Source organism: Plecotus auritus (genome assembly GCF_963455305.1).
Source record: "Plecotus auritus genome assembly, chromosome: 2".
In the NCBI taxonomy this organism is placed as follows: Eukaryota; Metazoa; Chordata; class Mammalia; order Chiroptera; family Vespertilionidae; genus Plecotus; species Plecotus auritus.
In genome coordinates, this window is record NC_137771.1 from 168,592,769 (window position 1) to 168,619,184 (window position 26,416).

At 41.0% G+C, this 26,416-nt stretch overlaps 1 protein-coding gene and 1 pseudogene across 7 annotated transcripts in view; one reads left to right on the top strand and one right to left on the bottom strand.

Annotated features, from left to right (window-relative positions):
* Nucleotides 1-21,302, bottom strand: part of GOLGB1 (golgin B1) — a 115,891-nt gene extending 94,589 nt beyond the window's left edge. For 2 of the 6 annotated variants that reach the window (XM_080654152.1, XM_080654150.1), the window contains exons 1-5: nt 21,163-21,277; nt 8,921-9,015; nt 7,972-8,124; nt 7,652-7,804; nt 3,342-3,470 (exon numbers count right to left, since the gene is read on the bottom strand). In XM_080654152.1, coding sequence (XP_080510278.1) covers nt 3,342-3,470; nt 7,652-7,804; nt 7,972-8,124; nt 8,921-9,013 — 528 coding nt within the window. In that variant the 5' untranslated portion in view covers nt 9,014-9,015; nt 21,163-21,277. Of the gene's footprint in view, nt 1-3,341; nt 3,471-7,651; nt 7,805-7,971; nt 8,125-8,920; nt 9,016-21,162 lie in introns of all 6 variants that reach the window. The other 4 variants (XM_080654148.1, XM_080654149.1, XM_080654151.1 and 1 more) reach the window with 4 other exon arrangements.
* On the top strand, nt 10,154-10,981 carry LOC308241703 (E3 ubiquitin-protein ligase SIAH1-like; annotated as a pseudogene). Its single transcript has one exon. The product of its transcript is annotated as an E3 ubiquitin-protein ligase SIAH1-like (transcript).
* Nucleotides 21,303-26,416: the final 5,114 nt, after the last annotated feature.

Below are 26,416 nucleotides of genomic sequence, written 5' to 3' on the forward strand. Positions count from 1 at the left end.
ACCCGTGTTCATGAATTGGAAGAATCAACATAGTTAAAATGGCCATATTATCCAAAGCAATATACAAATTTAATGCAACCCCCATCAAAATCCCAATGCCATTTTTTAAAGAAATAGAATAAGAAATCATCAGATTTGTCTGGACCCTCAAAAGACCCCAAATAGCCAAAGCAATCCTGAGAAAAAAGAACAAAGCTGCAAGTATCACAATACCTGACTTCAAATTATACTACAGAACTATCATAATCAAAACAGCATGGTATTGGCAGAGAAACAGACATACAGATCAGTGCAACAGAATGGAGAGCCCAGCTATAAAACCACATGTGTATGGACTGATAAATTTCGACAAAGAAGCCAGAAACACACAATAGAGTAAGGATAGTCTCTTTAATAAATCGTGCTGGGAAAACTGGAAAGCCACATGCAAACAAATGAAATTGGATTACAGTTTGTCCCCATGTGCAAAAATTAATTCAAAATGGATCAAGACATAAATATAAGACCCAAAACAATAAGTTACATAGAAAAATATATAGGTACCAAACTTATGGATATTAGTCAAGAACATTTTATGAACTTGACCCCAAAGCAAAAATATATGAATGGGACTATATCAAACTAAAATGCTTCTACACAGCAAAAGAAATTGACAACAAAACAAAGAGGCAGCCAACCAGATGGGAGATGATATTTGAAAACAGTTGCTCTGACAAAGGTTTAATTTCCAAAACAGATAAAGAACTCATAAAACTCAACACCAAACAAACAACTCAATCAAAAAGTGGGCAGAGGCCAAAACCGGTTTGGCTCAATGGATAGAGCGTCAGCCTGCGAACTGAAAGGTCCCAGGTTCGATTCCGGTCAAAGGCATGTACCTTGGTTGCGGGCACGTCCCCAGTAGGGGGTGTGCAGGAGGCAGCTGATCGATGTTTCTCTCTCATCGATGTTTCTAACTCTCTATCCCTCTCCCTTCCTCTCTGTAAAAAATCAATAAAATATATTTTAAAAAAAAGTGAGCAGAGGACCCAAAAATACACTTCTCCCAAGAAGACATACGAACAGCCAATAGATATATGAAAAGATGTTCAACTTCACTGGCAATTAGGGAAATGCAAATCAAAACTACAATGAGATACCACCTCACACCTGTTAGAGTGGCCATTATCAACAAGACAAGCAATAGCAAGTGTTGGAGAGGTTGTGGAAAAAGGGAACACTCATCCACTGCTGGTGGGAATGTAGACTGGTACAACCACTATGGAAAGCAGTTTGGTGATTCCTCAAAAAATTGAGAATAGAGCTACCATACGACCCAACAATTCCTCTCTTTGGAACATACCTGAAAACTTCAAAATAACGTATTTGCAAAGATATATGCACTCCTATGTTCATTATTCAGGTTGGCCCAGACATGGAAACAACCAAAATGTCCTGCGATAGAGGACTTGATAAAGATGTGGTACATATACACAATGGAATACTACTCAGCCATAAGAAAGAATGAAACAGCACCATTTGCAACAACATGGGAGGACTTTGAGAACATTATGCTAAGTGAAATAAGTCAGTCAGAAAAAACTAAGGACCATATGATTTCACTCATATCTATCTATATATATATAAAAGCCTAAGCAATTGTCTAACCATTTGACCATCCGACCAGTAGCTATGACGTGCAATGACCACCAGGGGGAAGACACTCAAAGCAGGAGTTGCCGAGCTGTGGTAACTTGGCAGCTGCAGTTCTCAGGTGATACACCTGGAACCAGAGAGAAGGGAACCCCGATTCCGGGGTGCGTCACCCGAGAACCGTCCTCTCGCAATCCAGGTCCCCTCGGGGGATGTCGGAGAGCTGGTTTCTGCCCGATCCTCGCGGCCAGGCCAAGGGACCCCACTGGTGCACGGATGCACTAGGCCTCTAGTGTGGGATATAAAACTGAAATTTGTGAACACAAACAGCAGTGTGTTGGCTGCCAGCGTGTGGGGAGAAAGGATCCTAATATATGGTGACAGGAGAAAATTTGACTTTGGGTGGTGAGCACATGGTGCAATACACAGATCTTGTAACATAGAAACCCACACCCGAAACCTATATTTTCATGTTGACCAATGTCACCCCAATAAATTTAATAAAAAATATAAAAATAAAAAATAACTAAGGAGCAGAATAATATATTTACAGGTTATAAAAACATAACAGAATTTGTTATGTTAAAAAAATCAAAATTACAGTCTTTCAAAAGATGTTAAAAATTATGAAAATTATACGAGACACGAAAGAACAACATAAATCAGAATTGAAAAACTCAGAAATAAGGTGACAGAACTCAAGAAGAGCTTGATATAAAAGAAAATAACCAGCCCTGACTGGTTTGGCTCAGTGGATAGAGCATCCCCCTGCGAACTGAAAGGTCCCAGGTTCGATTCTGGTCAAGGGCATGTACCTGGGTTGCGGGCACATCCCCAGCAGGGGGTGTGCAGGAGGCAGCTGATCGATGTTTCTAACTCTCTATCCCTCTCCCTTCCTCTCTGTAAAAAATCAATAAGATATATTAAAAAAAAAAAAAGAAGACATCTTTAAAAAAATAAAAATAAAAGAAAATAATAATTTCAGAAAAAGAAGACAAAACAAGAAGGAACACAAAAGTAAATAAAGACAGCTCTGGCCAGTTTGTTCAGTGGTTAGAGCGTCAGCTCTTGGACTGAAGGTTCGCGGGTTCAATTCCAGTCAAGGGCATGTACCTTGGTTGCAGGCTTGGTTGGGGTTCATGTGGGAGGCAATCAATTGATGTGTCTCTCTCACACTGAAGTTTCTCTCTCTCCCCCTCTCCCTTCCACTCTCTAAAAATAACTGGAAAAAATATCCTCAGGTGAGGATTAACAACAACAAAATAGAATGCCTTAAGTGAAAGAAGAAACATAAAATGAAAAAAAGAGATAAAAAGAAAATTAGACAAAGTGACTAATAAATATTAAAGATAAATCAAAAGATGAAACATATAGCTAAAAGAAGTTCCTAATGAAGAAAACAGACCAAATACAATAAGCTATATAATTCAAGAAAAGTCTTCTGAAATAAAAATGTGAAACTATATATCAAAAAGCATACTTGGTATCTATAAATATCAACCAAAAATGACAAATACTAGTGTATAGTCTAATAAAATTATCATACTTAGGAAAGAAGGAAGGGAAGGAAAGAAAGGCAAGAAGAAGGAAGGAAATTGATAGATAACATGGATAAATATCCACTGGGCACCTAAAAATATTTGTCATATAATAATCCATGGGCTTTGGTGAATTGTTAGCTTAATGACATGAAGTGGCGAACTACATACCTGTGCAGCTTGCTCTGCCTGTGCCTGTGTCAGCTGGGCTTGCAAACTGCTAATTAGTGCCTCCTTCTCCTGGAGTTTACACTTTATCTTTTCTACTTCCATCTCCTCCTCCGCAGAACTCTTGTCATGCTGAAAATGCAGGAGACAAAGTCATTTATTTAAAAATATTACAATTAATATATATTTGATCTTTTGCTCTCATTTTCCCTATAAAACCATTTCATTCATTTTATCAAACTGATGGGAGCAAGAAATAATAACACCCGCCTGAACCAGTAAGAAACTTTAGAATTTTCCAGTTTTAGTAGCACCAAGTAGCTCCTACTAGACCAGGGGTGGGCAAACTTTTTGACTCGAGGGCCACAATGGGTTCTTAAACTGGACCGGAGGGCCAGAACAAAAGCATGGATGGAGTGTTTGTGTGAACTAATATAAATTCAAAGTAAACATCATTACATAAAAGGGTACGGTCTTTTTTTTTTATTTCAATAGTTTTATTCATTTCAAACATTTTAACAAGAAGAATGTAAACACTAATTATTATAATTTGAAACTTCAAAAAATGGAGGAATCATAGCACAATAACATACCTTATATTGAAGATGGCAAAGGCAAAATAAAATTGCCTAACAAAGGAAAGGTATAAAAGCCTTTCAAATTAAACTTAAATATAATAAAATAATTTAAAACTAAAACAAATAGAAAAGAACAAAATGTGTAAACAGTAAATTAAACATTTTCTTTAGTGCAACTTCCAAATTATGCCCAGGACGTAGATGTAGATGGCAATGTAGACTGGGTTGAAAGGTTTTTGGTCTTTAAAACATCAACTTCAGTGGGAACAGTGCTGTTGGTCTCCTTTTTAGCTAATGCTCTGATACTGTGCTCTCCAGGGGCGTGTCTCCCTACATCACCACGATAATGTGTCTACGTGTCTACGCATTCCCAGGGTGATGTCGGGGGACGCGTCCGCGGGCATTACAAGGAGCCTCTGGAAGATTGAGAGGTTGTTCCTTCTACTGAATGGGCGGATATAAATCCGCCTACTCAGAAGGAGCTGCGGCCGTGTTTCCCGACGTTGCCATGTTAACACTGCTGCTGGTGAAGGAGTGGAGGGGAGAGCAAGAGAACCCTCCGCTCTTTCGGCTCCGCGGGCCAGATAGAACAGCCGAATGGGCCGGATCTGGCCCGCCAGCCGTAGTTTGCCCACGGCTGTACTAGACCCATTCTCCCTCAGGTAACAGCTATAAATCTGGATAAGAAATAAAAGCAGCTATCTGAAAATGAGGAGAGCAACCAAAAATCTACTGGAAGGATGTTGATAGTTGGGAAAAATGGCACCGAGTTTCCCATGTTTATGGTTTTTAGTTTGAGGGCATGACTCAACAGAAAACTCAGTTTCCCTACCTTGAAGAGCCAGAGGCCAAAACTCCTAAGGGGCAAAAGATCATAAAAGAACCGGTGAAAGGAAATCAAAATCTTTCAATAGTATATTTCCCTCCCCAAAAGCTCCTTAAACTCAACCAGATTATGCCTCGCTATTGACTACACACCCCCTCCCCCAAATGAACCTAGTCTCCTTATTGGAGTTACACAGAATAATTTTATACTTTCTTCCACATATTAGTTGTTCAAGCATCTGAAGATTACTATCACTTCTTCAACTACTTTCCACAGAATATCTAGCTCTTTAATAGGTATACAACAATTAAAGGGCTGCTGGAACTTAGAAATCATTTAATCCAGCCCTTTTATTTAACAGAGGAAGTAACTGATGCTATAAAATGTTGATTTCACGCAGGGGTCCTCAAACTTTTTAAACAGGGGGCCAGTTCACTGTCCCTCAGACCGTTGGAGGGCCGGACTATAGTTTAAAAAAAAAAACTATGAACAAATTCCTATGCGCACTGCAGGCCCGGGATGAGTCGGCTGCTAAGCAGGACAGACAGCGGCACCCAACGGGCCGGATAAATGTCCTCGGCGGGCCGCATGTGGCCCACGGGCCGTAGTTTGAGGACGCCTGGTAAGGTCTCAGAACTTTTAAAAAAGACAGATTATAAAATGGATAATTTTTCAGTCTCCTGAAATGGATAATTTAAAAATCTAACAACATAGCAGAGGAAAGGAAAGTTAGAAGAAACAAAGCCACATGGGCAAAGTTGCTACTACTGTAGCTAGGGGAAGAAAGAATTACCAGAGGAGAAACCAAGAAGGAAGAGAAGAAGAAACGAGTTGAAGAAATTATATGAGAAGAAAGACAACAGCTTCTAAAACAAGCTTTTGAGAAGTTAAATAAGGAAATCAATGCAGGAGAAGTAATGTCTTCAGAGCATTAGACCCAAAAAGAAAGACTAACTAGGAAGCTAACTAATTACCCCAAGGTTTGTGCCTAGAGAATCAATTAAATTTCCCAAGAACTAAAAGTATTGAAAATAAGAACACTAGTGGGTCAAAGGGTGAGACAGGATGAAATTAAGAAAATCAAAAGACTTCTTATGCAGAGTGAAGTCTAGGCCAACTATGATATGCACATGTGATATATTAGCCTCCACATATTCTATACCAAACTCAGAAAGGTAACAAAGACAAGTTTTTAAACAATGCTCTATTCCTCAAAAGGCACCACTTTCTTTATTCTTCTATCTCCAACCTCAAACTGTTTTATCGGTTGTGGCTATCAGTCTAGAGAACATGACTTATAGGGAGGCCAAGGCAAACTAACTGAGCCTACAATGAATGAAACTTTAACCCTTATAGGGCCATATAAGGGAATAAAATACTAGAGGCCTGGTGCACGAAATTCGTGCACTGTGGGGGGTGTCTCTCAGCCCAGCCTGCACCCTCTCCAATATGGGACCCCTTGGGGGATGTCCGACTGCTGGTTTAGGCCAGATCCCTGTGGACTCAGGACTGCTGGCTCCCAACCACTCACCTGCCTGCCAGCCTGATCACCCCCTAACAACTCCCCTGCCAACCTGATTGACACCTAACTGCTCCCCTGCCAGCCCAATTGCCCCCAACTGCCCTCCCCTGCTGGCCCAGTAACCCCCAACTGCCTCCCCTGCTGGCCCGGTAACCCCCAACTACCCTTCCCTGCCGGCCCGGTCACCCCCAACTGCCCTCCTCTGCAGGCTCGATCGCTCCCAACTTCCCTCCCTTACAGGCCTGGTCGCCCCCAACTACCGTCCCCTGCAGGCCTGGTCGCCTCTAACTGCCCTCTCCTGCTGGCCTGATCGCCCACAACTACCCTCCCCTGCCAGCCATCTCGTGGTGGCCATCTTTGACCACATGGGGGCAGCCATCTTGTGTGAGGGTGTGAGGGTCAATTTGCATATTACCTCTTTATTATATAGGAGGATTCTATATCAACTTACTGAATTAAAGAATTTCAGATGTAGAAGAAACCTACAGACCATCTAGCTTATCTTCTAACCCAGTGGTCGGCAAACTGCGGCTCGTAAGCCACATGCGGCTCTTTGGCCCCTTGAGTGTGGCTCTTCCACAAAATACCACGGCCTGGGCGAGTCTATTTTGAAGAAGTGGAGTTAGAAGAAGTTTAAGTTTTAAAAATTTGGCTCTCAAAAGAAATTTCAATCATTGTACTGTTGATATTTGGGTCTGTTGACTAATGAGTTTGCCGACCACTGTTCTAACCAATAATGAAACTTCTCCAAAAGCAATGTGTCTCCTACCTAAAAACTTCACTTCAGTATTTACTTCTTCTCATTAGCCTTTTTTTTTTTTTTTTGGATTATGAGATTTTTAAAAAATATATATTTTTATTGTTGACAATATTACAAATGTTTCCCATTTCTCTCCCTTCTGCCCAGCCCCTACTCCCCACCTTAAACCTTCACCACACTATTGTCTATGTCCATGGGCTATGCATATAAGTATATACGTTCTTTGGTTTTTCTCTTCTTGTCCCCATCCCACCCCAATATGTCACTCTGTTCCATGCCTTGGGAGTTACTTTGTTGGTCAATTTATTTTGTTCATTAGATTCCACAGATAAGTGAGATCATGTGATATTGGTCATTCTCTGACTGGCTTATTTCACTTAGCATAATAATAGCCTTTTTAATTTTCTGAAAGTCTAAGTCACAACTGGCATTTCATTTCCATGTTTTCTGCTGACCTTTTGTTTGCACTGTGTGTGGCCCATAGCCCAGCTAGATTGCAAGTTCAATAAGGATAGCATTTAGAGCTGTATTACTTTAGCTTCATAAATATTTGTGATTAGTGAAAATCTGCTATATTAAGAAGGCTTTTTTCACTTAGAAAATATGTGTTATATCCAGGCACCATACCTTGGAGAGTTGCTCCTCTGACTGAGATCCTGTTGGCAAATCAATCCCTCCTTGTGCCTTCAATTCTTCTATGTGTTTATTCAAAGAAGTTAATTTGGCCTTAGCATGAAGTTTCAGTTTTTTTATTTTGTTATCAGCAGCTTTTCTTTCTTCCTGTCAGAGAACAATGATGATAAATACATAAATGTTTACTCATCACTTCATCACTTATCTAGACATTACAAAAGTAGGCATCTTTTGTTGATGGTGGGAAATAAGAATCAGATTCAATAAGAATCTTTTAGTATATAGTCAGCAAGAAAGAGCCAAAACAATGGTACCTGCAGAACTTCATCCTTCTGCTGCAGTTCAGTATCCTTCTGTCTAATGAGTTCTTTTAGCTCCACCACCAACTGCTCTGTGTAAGCCAGGCGTTCCAGAACATCCTCTTGGGTTTTATCATTAAATTCCATGTCCAATTCTTGTGGTAATTCCTAGTATTTAGACAAAAAGTTGCCAATACACCAAGGAAAAGGTATCAGTTTTTAAACATGAGTTCCTTCATTCCAACTTAATCTTATCACAACTCATATTCTTATTTAGGAAATCTTTCCAACTCTAATCCAATAATAATTATTACCACAGCCATTATAATATGTTGAGTATTTTGTAAACGTTAAGCATTTTACAAACATTATCTCACTTACAGTCTTATTATTCTAATTTTACCAAAGAGAAAAATAAAGGGAAGCAAATATCACAAACCATTAAATGGGGGAGCTCAAAATTTTAAATTAAGAGAGTAGTTGAATAAAATTCTCTTAACCACTAGACAATACTTCTTGTCTTTCCAGAAAACTAAAGGACTTCTTTTGTTCTTATGTGGACCTCAGAAAATACAATGCAAACCCTAAGAGAAGTGATGGATAAATTAACGATAGCAAACAGATATTCTCAAACCAGAAAGGTGTTCCAATTCTACCATTTGTCACTCAAATCTTTCCTATGGAAAAGGAATATATATCCAAATAGGAGTTAAAACAATCTAATGCTAAACAAATCTTGGGATGGGGGGATGAAAAAGATCTTAAGAATCTCATCCAGGACTTGATTCCTATCTCTGTGGCTCTTAGGCTACAAACTACAGTAGATGGACCATCTATAAAGTCCCAATATTTTTCTTAATCCTCTACCTGGCACAAGGGAGACTGTTCACACTCTTAAATTATTTTCCTCAGAAGAACATGGAACACATGCCTCATCTGTTTAATTCAGAACAGAGCTACTTACAGGATCTAAGGAAGCCCTCATATTTGGATCAGTGTCATCTCCTGATAATTCATGTAAAACAACATTTGCTAATCCTGACAAACGACTCAGCATTTCTACAGGAAAAGAAAACATAAGAATCAATAAAACATAGAATATAGTCTTTTCCTATATTGGTAACAATATCATCTCTAAGTGAAATAAAAAAAAAATCTGTGTAGGTGATATATATTAGAAATAGACTGAAGCATGATGGTATCATTTAAAAAGGCATTTCCCATACACCAAAAGGTTGCGGGTTCGATTCCTAATCAGGGCACATACTTAGGCTGCAGGTTTGATCACCAGTCAGGGCGCATACAGGAGTCAACCAATTGATGTTTCTCTCTGACATTGATGGGTTTTGTTTTTTTTTTCCTCTCTCTCTCTCTCCCTTCCTCTCTCTAAAAAAATTTTAAAAATTTAATCAATAAAAACATATACTTTGGTGAGGATTAAAAAAATAAATTAAAAAGGCATTTGAGTATGTATAGTGCAGTCACTCACCTTTCTTTTCAATGACAATTGCAGAGATTTTAATCACCATCACTAATATTTTTTAAATAATACGTAATTGTTTAGTGGGAAATAATGCACCTTACAGATTATCGTCAATGCCATTTCTTTCATCAGAACTTAACTTACAAACATGAACTTCTAACGATTCCTGCCCCTCCCAGACTGTTGTTCTCTCCTATTCTGTCAAATAAACCCCGTGATTCAGCAAATTTTTTCTTTATTAAAAATATTTTTTTATTGATTTCAGAGAGGAAGTGAGAAGGAACGAGAGATAGAAACATCAATTATGAGAGAGAGAATCATCCATCAGCTACCTCCTGCATGCCCCCTCCTGGGGATCGAGCCCCAACCTGGGCATGTGCCCTGAAGGGGAATCAAACTGTGACCTCCTGGTTCAACCACTGAGCCACAATGGCCTGGCAAATATTTTCTTTTTATGTGCCCATGAACCCCATTCTTTCAGGAAGTTTTCCAGATAAACAATGTGGTTTTGCTTAAATTTAAATATAATCCTTGTTCAAAATGTAGAGCATTAGCCCAGTGGTGCACTATGGAGAGGCAGCAGCCAGGCCCAAGGTGTCCTTCAGTGCCAGCACTGGGAGGAGGTGGTGACACTGCCCACTATGGCAGGATTGGCAGCAGTGACAGAGTACATGAGAGTTGGGGCTGGGTCCGAAGCACTCTTCACCCACCCAAATGAGCCACGAGACTGCAACAATTACCACTGTGACCTCCAAGTGCACACCCTCCCAGAGGGTGCCCGCCATGACGGTCACCAGTGTCCAACAATGACTTGGCCAGTCTTTCTGAGTGTCTGGTCTGCTTTGACTATGGGTTACTACCTATTCTTGAGTATTACAGTGGCCATCTTGTCTACAAAACTGTCACCCAAAGCAGCTCATATGTTGTCCAACCTGCTGGCCTCTTGGAATCCATTTGCAACTTGGCTATGGAGAAAGTGGCCAATTCAGTTCCCTTGTGAATATGCCTCTTTTAGATGTGAAATAACTTCTACACACAGATAAAGCAGACCACAAAGAACTCTAAGTTTCAGCCTTATTCCTGCCAGTGCCCCAATGCTTCATGTAAGTGATCAGGCCCTTTGGATGCTGTCATGCCTCATCTGATGCATCAACACAAGTCCATTACAACCCCGCAAGGAGAAGATATAGTGTTTCTTGCTACAAACATCAACCTTCCGGGTGCTGTGGACTGGGTGATGATATAGTCCTGTTTCGGCTGTCACTTCATGTTAGTCTTGGAGAAACAGTAGTATGATGGGCACCACCAGTTCTTTGCAATTATACAGCTCATAGGAACATACAAGCAAGCTGAAAATTTTGCTATGACTTGAGCTAAATGGTCGTTGGCAGAATTGACTTGGCAAGCCACTCCTCAATCTATACATAAGGGAAATGCAAAAGTCATTATAAATAGTGACTGTCTAATCTTTGACACTGGCATTGCAGTTTTTTTGCAGAAAGTGGTAATTTAGGCATCAATGTAACTATTTCCATGTGTTGAAATGGCCCTCAAACATTTTCTGGACAGTGTTTAAAACCATTGCATTCAATTTCACAGAGAAGAGGAACCCTTCTGCCTGCCAATCTGAAACTTTTGGTTAAGTGGAAGGTAGTGACATAAAGGTAAATAAAAGATAAGGCTGTTAAATACAGGAAACAGTCACATGTACTAACATATTTAAAAATAAGTCAACAGTAAACCACTGATATATATATATATACATATATATGTAAGAAAGGAAGCATTATAAATAATTCTGAATTTGTGTTTGTTGTAGATTAAGCATACTATTGAAAAATACTGGGGTCTTGTTTTGTTTTTGCATGAGTATGCATGCATGTGTGAGTGTGTGGAAGGGCATGGGGTGGTTTTTCCTTTAACAACTGAAAAGCCATATTGAGTGGTCTTGCTTTTTCCCCTTTTTGAGTCAATAATAGTGCTGCTGGTGTGTGTTTATTTGTGTGTTTGTGTATTTGCTAATTTTTATTAATTCAAATTTTTCATTAAATATACTTGGCTTTATTATATGGAAAAAATCAATAACAAGTGGAAAACTGAAAAATTCAAATATATGTAGAAATTAAACAACACACTTCTGACCAACCAATGGGTCAAAGAAAAAAAAAATCAAAAGAGAAAGCAAAAATTATCTTGTGACAAATGAAAATGGAAACATAACATACTAAGACCTATGGGATATAGCAAAAGCAGTTCTAAGAGGGAACTACCGCAATAAACTACCACATTAAGAAAAAAGAAGCAATTCAAATAAACAACCTAACTTTATACCTCAAAGACTAAAAAAAGAACAATAAAGCTGAAAGTCAGCAGAAGGAAGGAAATAACCAAGTTCAAAATAGAAATAAACAAAGACTATAAAAACAACAGAAATGATCAAAACTGTCTTTCAATGAAAAAGATTTTTTGAAAAGATAAAATTGACAAGCCTTTAGCTAGATTAAGGAAAAAAGAGATTCAAATAAATTTTAAGTGAAAGAGGAGACATTACAACTGATACCACAGAAACCCAAAGAACCATAAGAGAGTATGATGAACAATTATATGCCAACAAATTATAACCTGGAAGGAACAGATGAATCCCTAAAAACACACAACTTACCAAGACTGAATTATAAAGTACTCGAAAATATAACCAATGACAAGGAGATTAAATCACGAATCAAAAAACTCTCAAAAAAAAAAAAAAATGCCCAGAACCTGATGGCTTCACTGGTAAATGCTAGCAAACATTTAAAGAAAATCCTTTAATTTAATCCTTCTCAAAATCTTCCAAAAAACTAAAGAGGAGGGAATGCTTTCCAATTTGTTTTATAAGGCCAGCATTACCCTGATACAAAATCCAGGCAAGAACTCTAAAGGAAAAGAAAATTATAAGCCAATATCCCAGATGAACACAGATGCAAAATTCCTCAACAATATACTAGCAAACCAAATTTAACAAGACATTAAACTCACTCAACAGGGGTCCTCAAACTTTTTAAACAGGGGGCCAGTTCACTGTCCCTCAGACCGTTGGAGGGCCAGACTATAGTTTAAAAAAAAAAAACTATGAACAAATTCCTATGCACACTGCGGGCCCGGGACAAGTCGGCTGCTAAGCAGGACAGGCAGCGGCACCCGGCGGGCTGTATAAATGTCCTCGGCGGGCCATAATTTGAGGACGCCTGCAAGGATCATACACCACAATCAAGTAGGATTTACTCTTGGAATGCAAGGACAGTTCAACATCAATCAATGTGATACATCATATTAACAGAATGAAGGATAAATATCATGTAATCATCTCAATAGATGCAGAAAAGGCAATGGACATCCTTTCATGATAAAAACTAAAAAAAAATAGCTTCAGAAGGAAAGTACCTCAACATAAAAATGGTCATATACAAGCCCACAATTAACATCATACTCAATAGTGAACAGCTGAAAGATTTTCCTCTAAGCTCACAGTTCTTGCCATTTCTATTCAATATATAGTACTGGATATCCTCACCAGAGCAATTAGGCAAGGAAAATAAATAAAAGGCATCCAAATCAGAAAGGAAAAAATAAAATTGCCTTTGCCTGCCAGTGACATAATCTTACATACTGAAAACTCTCCACCAAAAACTGTTAGTACTAATAAATTCAGTAAAGTTGCAGAGTACAAAATCAATATACAAAAATTACTATTTCTATATATTAACAAAATAATTAAACAATTAAGAAAACAATCTCATAATAGCATCAAAAAATAAAATACCTAGGATTAAATTTAACCAAGAAGGTAAAAGATCTGTACACTGAAAAATAGAAAACACTGATTAAAAAAATTGAAGAAGACACAAGCGGTATCCCATGTTCATGGATTGGAAGAACTAATATTATTACAACATACATACCTCTCAAAGCAATCTACAAATTTAGTGCACCTGTATCAAAATTCCAATACCTTTTTTCACAGAAATAAAAAAAAATCCTAAAATCATATAGGGCCACAAAAGATTCCAAATGGCCAAAGCAACCTTGAGCACGAATAAAACTGGAGGCATTGCACTATATGATTTCAAAGTATAGGTTATGGGTTCAGTCCCCAGTTTGGGTGCATACTGGAGGGCAACAGATAAATGTTTGTCCTCCCTTTATTTCTTTCTCTCTCTCTCTTAAAAAAAACAAAAAAAATATCCTCCGGTGAGGATTAAAAAACAACAGTATCACAATGTCATCAAAACAGACATAAAAAGTGCCCAGCCAGTGTCACTCAGTGGTTGAGGGTGTCGACCTTTGAACCAGGAGGTCAGGGTTTGATTCAGGGCACATGCCCGGGTTGCAGGCTGGATTTCCAATAGTGGACAGGCAGGAGGCAGCCAATCAATGATGTTTCTCTCTCATTGATGTTTTTATCTCTCTATCCCTCTCCCTTTCTCTCTCTCTAAAAAATCAGTAAAAACATTTTTTTTTTTAATTTTTAATGAACAAAGATCCCTGGCCAGTGTGGCTCAGTTGGTTGGAGCATTGTCCTGTGCACCAGAGCGTCGTGGGTTTGATTTCTGGTCAGGACACATACCCAGGTTGTGGGTTCTATTCCCGGTTGGAGCACATGTGGGAAGCAGTCAATCAATGTTTCTCACTTTGATGTTTCTCTCTCTTTCTCTCCCTTCCTCTCTCTCTAAAAGCAAGCAAGCAAGCAATCAAGCAAACAAGAGAAGATGCCTTTAAAAAAATGGACAAAGAATGTGGATAGACATCTTTGTTTTTGTTTTTTTGTTAATCCTCACCCAGGGATATTTTACTATTGATTTTTAGAGAGACTGGAAGGGAGGGGGAGAGGCAGAGAAGGAGAAACAGTGATGTGAGAGAGAAACATCCATTGGTTGCCTCCCACACATGCCCTGACCAGGGCCAGGGATTGAGCCTGCAACTGAGATACATGCCCTTAATCAGAATCGAACCCGGGACCCTTCAGTCCTTGGGCTGATGCTCTTGGATATACATTTTTCAAAAGAAGACATTCAAATTAAAAAATGCTCAACATCACTAAGGCTCTATTAGAAAGCTGAGACAACCAAAATGACCAAAACCCATCATTATAAGGATTGGTTGTACTGGCATAAAAACAGACATATAGATCAATAAAACAAAATAGAGAACCCAGAAATAAGACCAAGCCTTCATGGTCAATTAATATTTGGCAAAAGAGGCAAGAACATACAAATGGGGTAAACACAATCTATTCAATAAATGGTGCTGGGGAAAAATGAACAGATATGTGCAATAAAATGAAACTAGACCACCTTCTTACACATATACAAGAATAAACTCAAAATGGATGAAAAACTTAAGTGTAAGACTCAAAACCATAAAAATCCTAGAAGAAAATATAGGCAGTAAAATCTCGGACATAACTCGTAGCAGTATTTTTTCTGCTATATTGCCATGGGTAAGGGGAACAAGAAAAAAATAAACAAAGGGACTACATCAAACCAAAATGTTTTTGCACAGCAAAGAAAACCATCAACAAATGAAGAGACAACCCACCTAATGGAAGAACATATTCACCAATGATACATCTAATAAGGAGTTAGTATCTAAAGTTTATAAAGCACTTACCAAAAATAAACAATCAAATTAGTAAACAGGCAAAAGATCTGAACAGACACTTCTCCAAAGAGGACATACAGATAGGTAGCCAATAGACATATGAAAAGATGCTCTCAACATCACTAATCATCAAAGAAATGCAAATTAAAACTACAATGAAATATCACCTCACACCTGTCAGAATGGCTATCATCAACAAATCAACAAAGTGGAGGAGAGGATGTGGAGAAAAAGGAACTCTCTTGCACTGTTGGTGGGAATGCAGATTGGCAAAGCCACTGTGGAAAGCAGTATAGAGTTATCTCAAAAAATTAAAGATGGAATTGCCTTAAGACCCAGTGATTCCACTTCTGGGAATATATCTGAAAAAACTCAAAACACTAATTAGAAAGATTATATGCACCCCTATCATTATTTACAACTAGAGGCCCAGTGCACGGGATTTGTGCACTGATGGAGGGCGTGGCCTGTGGGGATTGGCCTGCTGTGGGATCACCACTCATCCGGGTCAGCCAAACAGCGCTCCCACTGTGGAAGTGCACTGACCACCAGGGGGAAGTTCCTGTGTTGAGCATCTGCCCCCTGGTGGTCAGTGCACATCATAGCAACTGGTCGACCGGTCGTTCTGATCCTTCCACCATTTGGTTGCTGGGCTTTTATTATATAGAAGCCCGATGCATGAAGATTCGTAATGGAATGGGCCTTCCTTTCCCTGGGGTCCCGCTTTCCCACGCTGCCCAGAGAGACCAGGGGTGGGGCAGAACACCTGCGTTGTTGCCATGGCCGCTCAGCACCTGTGTATGCAAATTAACCGCCATCTTTGTTGGGTTAATTTGCATGTCACTCCTGATTGGCTGGTGGGCGTAGCGGAGGTACAGTCAATTTACATGTTTGTTTATTATTAGGTACTAGAGGCCTGGTGCACAAAATTTGTGCATTGGGGGGGTTGTCCCTCAGCCCAGCCTGCACCCTCTCCAATCTGGGACCCCTCGAGGGATGTCTGGCTGCCCGTTTAGGCCCGATCCTACAGTAGGATCGGGCCTAAACGGGCAGCCAGACATCCCTCTCACAATCCAGGACTGCTGGCTCCCAACTGCTAGCCTGCCAGCCTTCCTGACTGCCCCTAACTGCTTCTGCCTGCCAGCCTGATCACCCCCTAACCACTCCCTTGCCAGCCTGTTTTCCCCTAACTGCCCTCCCCTGCAGGCCTGGTCACCCCTAACTGCCCTCCCCTGCAGGCCTGGTCACCCCTAACTGTCCTCCCCTGCAGGCCTGGTCACCCCTAGCTGCCCTCCCCTGCAGGCCTGGTCACCCCTAACTGCCCTCACCTGCAGGCCTGGTCACCCCTAACTGCCCTCCCCTGCAGGCCTGGTCACCCCTAACTGCCCTCCCCTGCAGGCCTGGGTCCCTCTCAACTGCCTTTCCCTGCAGTTCTGGTCACCCCAACTTCCCTCCTCTGCCAGCTTGGTCACCTCTCACTGCCCTCCCCTGCAGGCTTGATTGCCCCCAACTGCCCTCCCTTGCAGGCCTGGTCCCTCCCAACTGTCCTCCCCTGCTGGCCATCTTGTGTCCACATGGGGGCAAGATCTTTGACCACATGGGGGCAGCCATCTTCTGTGTTGGAGTGATGGTCAATCTGCATATTACTCTTTTATTAGATAGGATAGAGGCCTGCTGCACAGGTGGGGGCCAGCTGGTTTGCCCTGAAGGGTGTCCGGGGTTCAGGGTGGGGGTTCCCTTGGGGCGTGGGGTGGCCTGGGCGAGGGGCCTGTGGTGGTTTGCAGGCTGGCCACGGTCCCCCCCTCCCCCCCCCCCCGGTGACCCAAGTGGAGGCCCTGGTATCTGGGGTTTATTTATCTTCTACTATTGAAACTTTGTGCCTGGAGCAGAGCCAAGCCTTCTGCTTGCTCTGTGGCAGCAGCCATTTCTTTTGGGATTTATGTATCTTCTATAATTGAAACTTTGTAGCCTTAAGTGGAGGCCTGGGCCCGCCAGGGTGTGTGGAAAGCTTGGCTTCCTCCATCGCCAGGGGCAACCCTAGCCTCCTGCTCTTTCCAGCTCCATGGCTGCCGCCATTTCTGTTTGGATTTATGTATCTTCTATCATTGAAACTTCGTAGCCTTCAGTGGAAGCCTAGGCCAGCAAGGGCAGGCGGAAAGCTTGGCTTCCTCCATTGCTGGGGAAACCCAAGCCTCCCTCCTGCTCTCTGTGGCCGTAGCCATCTTGGTTGGGTTTATTTGCATATTTGCTCCTGATTGGCTGGTGGGCGTGGCTTGTGGGCATTGCTTGTGGGTGTAGCGGAGTGATGGTTGATTTGCACATTACTCTTTTATTAGATAGGATGCTCTTTAAATGGAAAATAGGTTACTTTTCCACATAACCATTTAAAAACATGTATAATTGAAGAAAGGAGAGATCGGTATCAGGGATGTACCATTTCAGGCAGAAGTAAAAAGGGTTGCTCGTAGAGTGATTCAGTAATCTCAGAGAGCTATGAAAAAGAGATGGCATAATGGAAAGAGCACCAAATTGGGAGTCAGGAACTGACTTTTCAGTTGTATTGTTCTGAGTAATTCACATTACAGTTTCCTCATCTTAAAATGAAGACGGACAGGGTGTATTCTAATGTCCAGTATTATGACTCTGTGATTCAAGATGATTTCTATAGCTGTTGATATTAAAGGAATAATATGGAAATGGAAGTTGAAAGGGCATCTCAGACACAGTTAAGTGCTTTAGGTAGCTTAAAGGTTGGGAATTTGAGGGTAAGAGAACCACTAAGTAGAATGATTAAGCTAAATGAAGAAAGCTGGACCTCCCTCTCTGTTAGATTAACTATAGGACAGAAATGGGCAAATGCATATATAAAAATTAGTAAAGGGGAAAATATTTATGTTCATAATGATAAATTCATGTAGGGAGTATGTGTGGCCAGTGGACTAACAATTTTCTTACTACTGTTTTATAAAGCACCAGAATGATGAGTAGCAACTTGAAAAGAGAAAAAAATAAAGAGCAACATGCCGAGGTCAGGCTTCAATAAAAACACTTAGGCAAATAAAACAATCCCTCCATGTCAGTGCTGGCCACACCTTCCACACACCCTGTACAGGATCTCAACACCTGTGTGTTGAGGTGGCACTTAAAATTCATTAAGTCTCACATTCTCTAAGTCTCCACTGCTATAATTATTTTCAAAATACCTACTTGGTGTAGAGCATAATGCCAGGAGTCACAAGAAATATAAAAAGAAATATAATGCATGTTCCTAAACACAGAGAACTTAGTACAAGAAAATCAAGAAAATAACTAAAGATAGCACATGCCTATGTACATCCATTTGCTTTGGAATTTAAATCATATTTTCCCATAGAAACAACAACAGAAAATGGTGAGATTTCCAGGTCCCTCCTCAAACTTATTTAATGTATATTTGTTTGAGCCTCAGTAGTTTTCCTTAATTCTCAAAGTGATTCTCAACCAGTTTGAGGAGCTGATAGGAAATATTGCCATATAGCTGGAAAAAGCATATGCAATATTATAATTTTATAATTAGAAAATAAAAACTATTTTTCATGATACAAAAAAACTACAATTTTCATTAAATAAATTTAGAGTAAATGTTAGCTATAATTATATACACAGTACTATGTACTAAGTACTGCTCTAATTGCTTTACATATAATTTATATACCATAATTATTTTACTCACTTTATTATTAAAACAACCTCAAAGAGGAGGTATATCAATACCCTAAGTTTTAAGATGAGTAAACAAAAATATAGCAAGGTTAAATAATATGCTTAGTCACATAGCTCAACAAAGCTTCTTGTCCGGTGGGGAAACAGAAAAGAATCTATTTTCCGAGTAATCTCATCACCCACCATTTGTCACTGGTGCTGAAAATAAGGCTGGGAGGCATGAAAATAATCATATACTTATAGTTCCATAAGCACTTTTTTTTGAGGACTACATAGACTAAAACGAAATGATTCAGAATAGTATAGTCCCAAAGAATTCCATAGTTTACATCACAGACAGGCTTACACAAGGGCTTAGGATATATGTACATGGAAGTTCACTATAGCAGTGTTTGTGATGGCCAATAACTGGAAACAATCTAAATGTCCATCAAGAGAGGGCAGGCTAAATACACTTTCATATTTCTACAAGGGAATGCTATGTAGCCTTTAAAAAAAATGAGGTGGCTTTATACTTATAGATATGGAAAAAAATACCTAATATTTAATACTTAGTGGCAAAAGAAAGTTGTAAAATAGCATGTGTTTTATGATTCCACTTGTGGGAGAGGAAAAGGAGGGGGAAATATATATGTGCTTGAATATGATCAGAAAAGTTTCTTAGGAAAAAACAAGTTACTTACAATGCTACTTCTGGAAGGTGGGGAATGGGAAAAAGGATCAGTAGAGAGATTTTTTTTTAATATATTCTTTTGCATTAAATGTCATTTTACCAAACACAAATATTGTTGATATTTTATTAAAAATAGAGTATTATACAGCCTAAGCTCCACTTATATAGCAGTTCTTAAATAGAGTGGTATGTAATGATCAATGGTGAGACATTTCCCAACTATGCTATTCCTAACAGTGGTTAACCTAAAGAAGTTCATTAATGATTTATTTCTTATAAACAAGAGTAAAACCAACATTCTTCTAATTAATTCATTAATGGAAAGGGGGGGAGGCTTTTAAGAGTCAAGCAGAAGAAAAAAAATTGTCTCCTATAGATGATTATTTTTAGGAGAATCTGAATCCAGAAGAATGCAGGCCCTTAAAAAATTTTTAAAAAGGAGATCCCCTCAGTCTGGAAGTCCTCAGAAATGCAAACAGCCTTCTTGAAAAAAAATGAACACCTTTATATGAACTCCAAATTAGTCTGAGAGCATCCCAGGGAGTGGGCAAGATTTGTTTTTCATCCGTTAGAAAATATGCTTTTGCAAATTTTATGATATACTTAAAGTGCTATTTATCCATTAGCCACAATTATCAACTTTTCCCTGTATCTAGTCCATGACCAAATCCTGCCTTTTTCCAAAAGAATATTTCCTGGTGTTGACCATTCACAATCATCGGACCATCCAAATTTAATTACTTCGTGCTTCAGAAAAAGCCTCCAGCCTCTCTGTACAGAGTTCTGCACTGTCATCTTGCAGAGCTGTAGGAATCTTTAAAAGCTCAGAGAGTTTCCAACTATTTCCAAAAGTGAAAGGCCTTATCCAGTGATTTTAAATATCTGTCCCACTCTTAAAATGTCCTCTCCCCATAGACGAACTGGAACTCTTTAAATAAGTCAGACAAATATATTCCTCATTTGTCAAGGGCTCATCCTTCCCTTCACACTCCTACACACCACTCGAGTTATGCAGAATAAACATCCTCCACACCAAACCAATTTCTTTTCCCTCCAGTACTCTCTTCAGGAATCCCTTTCCTCTAACAGTCTGCCCACCTCTGATTACTGGGATTTTAGTGTTGCTGGGATTGCAAGAATCATCCCTCTCTCCTAATCTCTCCAATAACTCTTTATCAGGATCATTCCAAAGACCCTCGTATGCGTTTATCTCTCCAACATTTTTGTGATCTCCGCCCTCAAGACCTTTGATTTATTTGGGTCCTGCCTCCCCTTCCGGACACTAAGTTTGTTTAGGGCCTGAGCAGAGCAGGTTCTCTCCGACGTCAGCAGCTGTGTACCCAGGCAGGCCCAGGCTGGCGGCTCAGGGAGCAAGGCACCAGGCAGGACTGACCCAAAAGCCTTTCTCAGTTGCTCCGGGCGGAGAACCGTCCTGGGGAGGGGGCAGACCGCGCATAAGTGCCCACGGCTGCATAAAGACGACCGGAAGCCCTCCCGTGAGGCCAGCATGCGTGTGGGCGACTAGAGCTAGGCCTGGTAGGTGAAGGGAGGCGAGTGAAGGGCCGGATCTCAGACTGAATCAGGGAGAGGACGGGCGGGGAGGGGACCACAGTGTGGCTGCTTCGGCAGCTCTGCGGGCCTGCGGCGGGGGTGGGTTACCGTTAAAAGACTCACGGAGAGGAGGAGTTGAGGAGCGTCCCCCACTCACCTGAAAGAGGCTGCCGCCAGTGGCTCCAGCTGCCCCCCTCCCAAATTTAAGCCACGTCAACTCGGGAATCCCGACTGGCAACACCTACCACCGCCGCGCCCCGCCAGGGGACTCTACCACTCGCTGTTGGGACGGAAGATGGGATTATGACATAGACCAATCAGGGCTATCGGCACAGCGTTACCAGGGAGACCAGGCACGCCTTGTTTCTAACTAACCCATCAACAATGACAGAAACCAATCAACGTCAGGAAATGCTCCGCTTCCTCAAAGGAACAACCAATGGACTCTAAAGATTCGTGGAGGGGCGGAGTCTAGCGCGAGCTAGTGTTCCGGAAGAAGATCTGGGTTCGAACCGGAAATATCGGGAGGGCGGGCGTTCGGGGAAACATCAGGTGTTTTCTGCCTCTGTTGTGTCGGTCGGATTCCTCCAATTACTCCGCGGCATTGGCCTCGACTGACCCAGGCTTCCACTGCCATCAGGGTGGTTGTATGACCTCTGAGAAAAGAGTGGGGAATGTGGGTTTTGCTTTTAAAGTAATAAAGTATTAGAGCCGGAAAGAAAGTCGTCTAACATGACCTTTTCATTTTACTGGTGAAAAATGAGAACCAGATTAAAGTGACTCGCCCACAGACAAATAGCGACTTAGTAACAGAACCTGGACTAAAACCTGGCGTCTATATAAAAGATCAGAGATGTCTCTTAAGGACATGAGTGAGAGAATAGTGAATACTAGTTAAGTGCCTCATAGGAAGCGGCGCTTAAACTGGGCCAAAGGTGAAATTTGAGGATTCAGGTCCTGGAATGGGAGTCAGTGAGGAGCTCCAGTATAAAGGCACCGAAATCATGCATGATCTCCTTTAGCCCCTAAGGCACTCTCTTGACAGTGAGTATTAATTTGAATTTAGTGAGGCTACTGTGTGCCAGGCACTGAGCTAGTCCACTAAATGCATCTTCACCCTAATGCTCAGTAAGGTCTTTACTGGCAACCCATCTGAAATTGCAGTCCCCTGCATTTACTGTATACTGTATATTGTTGGAGATATAGCTGTGATCAAGAGGCAAAAATTCCTGCTTTTCGGGAACTCAGTTTAGTGAGGAGAGAGAAAATGAAGATAAGTAAATAATATGGTAGATGGCAAAAGGCTTAGGGGGAAAAATAAGCAGAGAAGGGGTATAGTGCATGCAGGGGACTGCAATTTTTTTTTTCCAGGGAACTGCAATTTTAGAAAAACAGAGCAGCCCAGTAACTTCTGTTTCATCCTCTTGTACTCAAAACTTGGAGTGTACAGGGCTGCCCTTCCAGAGCCTGACATGAGCCAAGGCTTGGAAGGTCTTCTGTAGGCTCTCCAAGAGCTTCTAGTTGAGGACAGTAAACAAAGGAATGTTGCTGAATATGAACTGCAGCTGTTTAGGGCTGAGACATCCAGCTGACTGCATCAACAGCTGAAACTGCTCCCTGACGATGTATATACATCTCATGTGCTAGTCTCTCAGTGTTATATTTAAATAGTCATTAAATATAATCCTCATTAATCAGGGTTCCTCTAGGGGTGAAGAAAAGTCTATGAGATTTGGATTTTGTATGAAAACATCTACATACGTGTCCTACAGAGCTCTGACTTCTTAATTGGTTATATTCCCCTACATCAACAAAAATCCCAGAAGAATCCAGAATGTACCAAACACCCCATACTCAAAGCCTAAGGAAATATGCTTCTTCTGAAATCCCTAGCGCTCATAGGTAATGAGTCATGGGTATTTTCTCTGGAATTGCAGAGATACTTGTTCATATTTTGGTGCTCATTTCTTGACTAGGGCCTGCCTGCAGAATACTGTTGTAGCAGATGGGAACTTGTGTCACACCTATGCAGAGTACAGAGGGATTGCTGCTCTAAATTGTTTGGGCTCTGTTCTGGTGTCCCTAGGAGGCCAATATGACATGGGATAGATTTCAGACTATTTGTCTCCATGTAGCAGTTGATAGTCATCCTTCATACCAATTGACTCCTAGAAACAGATGTCAGAGGAAGCCTCCTATAGGAATTGGGACTTCTGTTCTCCTGATTTCCCTCTTAGGAATGTTGGCACTCCTGATTAGGCATTAGACCCATGAAGAGACTGACTGGCTTTAGGATAACTAAGACCAGGCCTGACGACTTTGTTTCATCCTCTTATACTCCTTAAAACTTACAATGTACAGCAGCCCTTGATGTGAATTTTCGTGCCCAGCTCCAGGCTTCTGGTCTCCACAGGTCTCTGTATATAGTCTCTTTGAGGATGGAAGAAATTGAAATTCAGGGATCTATTCTGTCTGCAGTTATCAGCTTGCCTTCTGCTGGGATAAGCTTTGGGATGGGGAGGGTAGGTGTTAGGTTGGATCTTAGGAGGGCTGTGTAGAATGAGCATATGTCCTTGTTTCATTCTTCTCAGAGGCATCAGAGATGCCTGAGGGATGCAGAAGCTTGCTGTTTTCTCCTACTTTGATATTAAGAACCTATTGCCTGTCTTTCAGTTCTGGCTAAGCATCCTCAAGCAGCAGCAGTTTGCACAAAGGTGGAAAGGGCTAAGCAGGAACCCTGGCACATAGGAGAGCTATAGAAGCTAGGTATCCTTGCCTAAGGGATGACAAGGGTTGTCTCCCAGCCATAGATCACTGTTAAAACTTGCAACGTATCTTCTGAGGCTAGAAATGTTAGAGTTGTTTGACTCAAAGGCCTGGAATAGGCTATTCTCCAAAATTGATTGAGGCCTCTTTTAACTTCAAGTCTTTCCCACAGAATCATCAGGCTCTGGGTACTACATGGAGCATGTGGAGTCAGGCAGAAAACCTTGGAAGCCATTGTAAGCAAAGGGTGGGGAATAGCTCAACAAGTGGGTTGTTCTCCATAGGGGATGAAGCCATAGCGTTTTGTAGAGAAGCAGCAATCATGCCACAATAACTCAGGTACTACTTCTATATGAATCATTATTGAGCATTTATAGTGTACTAGAGGCCCGATGCACGAAATTCGTGCAAGAGTAGGCCTTCCTTCCCTGGCTGCCAGCACCAGCTTCCCTCTGGCACCCGGAACCTGGGCTTCCCTCACAGTCCTGGCTTCTTCCGGAAGGTCATCTGGTTTAATTAGCATATCCACGCTTTTATTATTATAGACTAGAGGCCTGGTGCACGAAATTGATGCACTTGGGGGGGGGGGGTCCTTCAGCTTGGCCTGCACCCCCTCGCAGTCTGGGAGCCCCGTGATTGATCACCCCACAGAGGGAGGCCCCACCCACTGCCACCAGCCAGGTAGCCTGGGCCTCCCTCTTTAGGGCAATCTTGGGCCCCCCACAACTGGTGGCCTGGGCCTTCCTCTGCAGGGTGATCGTGGGGCAATGGCGGCCCCCCCCCAACCAATCGCATCACACCCACCTTGGCGGTAGTGCTGGGTCGCCGCGGCAACCCAGGAGGGACTGAGAGGTCAGCAGTTCAGCCTGCTTGCCAGTACCCACCCACCCAAGCCTGCTGCATGCGCAGCCTGATGTTCAGTCGTCTGTTCTGTCATTTTGGACATTACGGATCCTGGCTCTTTATATATTAGCATGAGGAAGTTATATGGGGAGCAATTGTGACTTTCTTCTTCTAAGGCACCCAAAGGCAAGGGCATGAAGAATCTGAAACCAAACAGAAGAAAACTTAAAAGCTCTTATTCACAAATACTTATAAGCACAGACTGTGCCAAGCTCTGGTGTGGCTAATTTTTTGTTTAGGAGCTAAGAACAAATCCCAGGCCTCTAAGTAAGCTTTGTGATGGGGACTTATCTAGCCCATCAAATTGAAGAATGTTCTTATGTACCTTAGGAGATGTGGCAGGCCCCTCTTTTGGAGAACTCCCAAGTACTATAAATGTTCCTCAGGATACAGCCATATTTAATATGTTAATATACTAACACAATGAGAACACTAGAACTCAAGTTATACATCAAACTGACATCTCTGATATACTTCATAGGAACTTTCAAGCACTATATCACTAAAGCCTACCCTTATTAATATTCCTAGCAAAAAAAAAGCATCACCAAGATTAACAACGTCACCCAACCATTGCTGATATAACTAATAAATTTGAATATTTGCATATAAAGCACATACTGTGTGAAAGTCTATGGACTTCCTAATTGTCTTAAATTGTCCTAGGTGTGTCCTGCTCAATAAACTCCCTTTGATTTTTATCAGAAAATTTTAACATATCTTCTTCATTTATAACTTGAGTACTAAGCATGCTATTTAGGAAGGTGTGTTTAACCTAGAGACAAAACCAAGTTATTTATGGATTTTGTATAACCAGAATCAGTTAGCAGCCTTCCTTCTGATTCTTGAAGTAAATGCAATCCTACCTTTTGTCTCCTGACTTATTCTTCTCAGCCCTCAAGATTATCAACCTTCTCATTCGCTTTTCTTGCACACATTTTAATTAGGCTGACAGGCACAAGAAATACAGACTAATTAATATGAATGATTTAGCTGCATAATTTATAACCCAGTAATAAAATACCTTATAGGAGTTCTGTACAGACACAGGTGTTGAGTCTACTCCCTGGCATAGTCTTTTCTATTAAGCTATGACTTCCTTTTTAAGCCTATGTAATGCTAAGGGCTGCACATTCTAGAGAAGGCCATTTTAGGACTTTGCCTTATCTCCCTTGTCTTCTCTATATCTTATGGGAACTCCATGAAGTCAATCCATATTCATTTTATTTTTATTAATCTTTCTATGCTGCTTATTATTCTTGTGACCATTACATGAAAATACAGAGCACTAAAATTGCTTGGATCTCTTAATAGTAGGGCAAGCCCACTTTTCCATGTGTGCTAGACGAATCCACACTCAACAAATAGTTACTAAGTACCTCTTCATGATAAATTGGTTGAATAGATATATTTTCATTCCCTCTGCCTAGAACACTCCTCCTTCTCCCTCCACTGGTCAGTTTATACTTAAGTTCACTTCCTTGAGAGGCTTCTTCTGTCCAACTCCCAGACTAAGTTAGTGACTCTCATGTCCACATCACTCCCTGAAAAATAACAGTAGCAACACTGTAAATCTTCCTCTTGTTAATATTTATCTCTTTTACTGGAATGTTAGCTCCATTAGCAGAACAGTCTTCTACATCTAGCACAATATCTTTTACATTATAGACACTTGGTCAAATATTGATAACTAAGTCATTTAGCAATTATTAAGTGTATATAATGCACCATCCCAGTGCTCA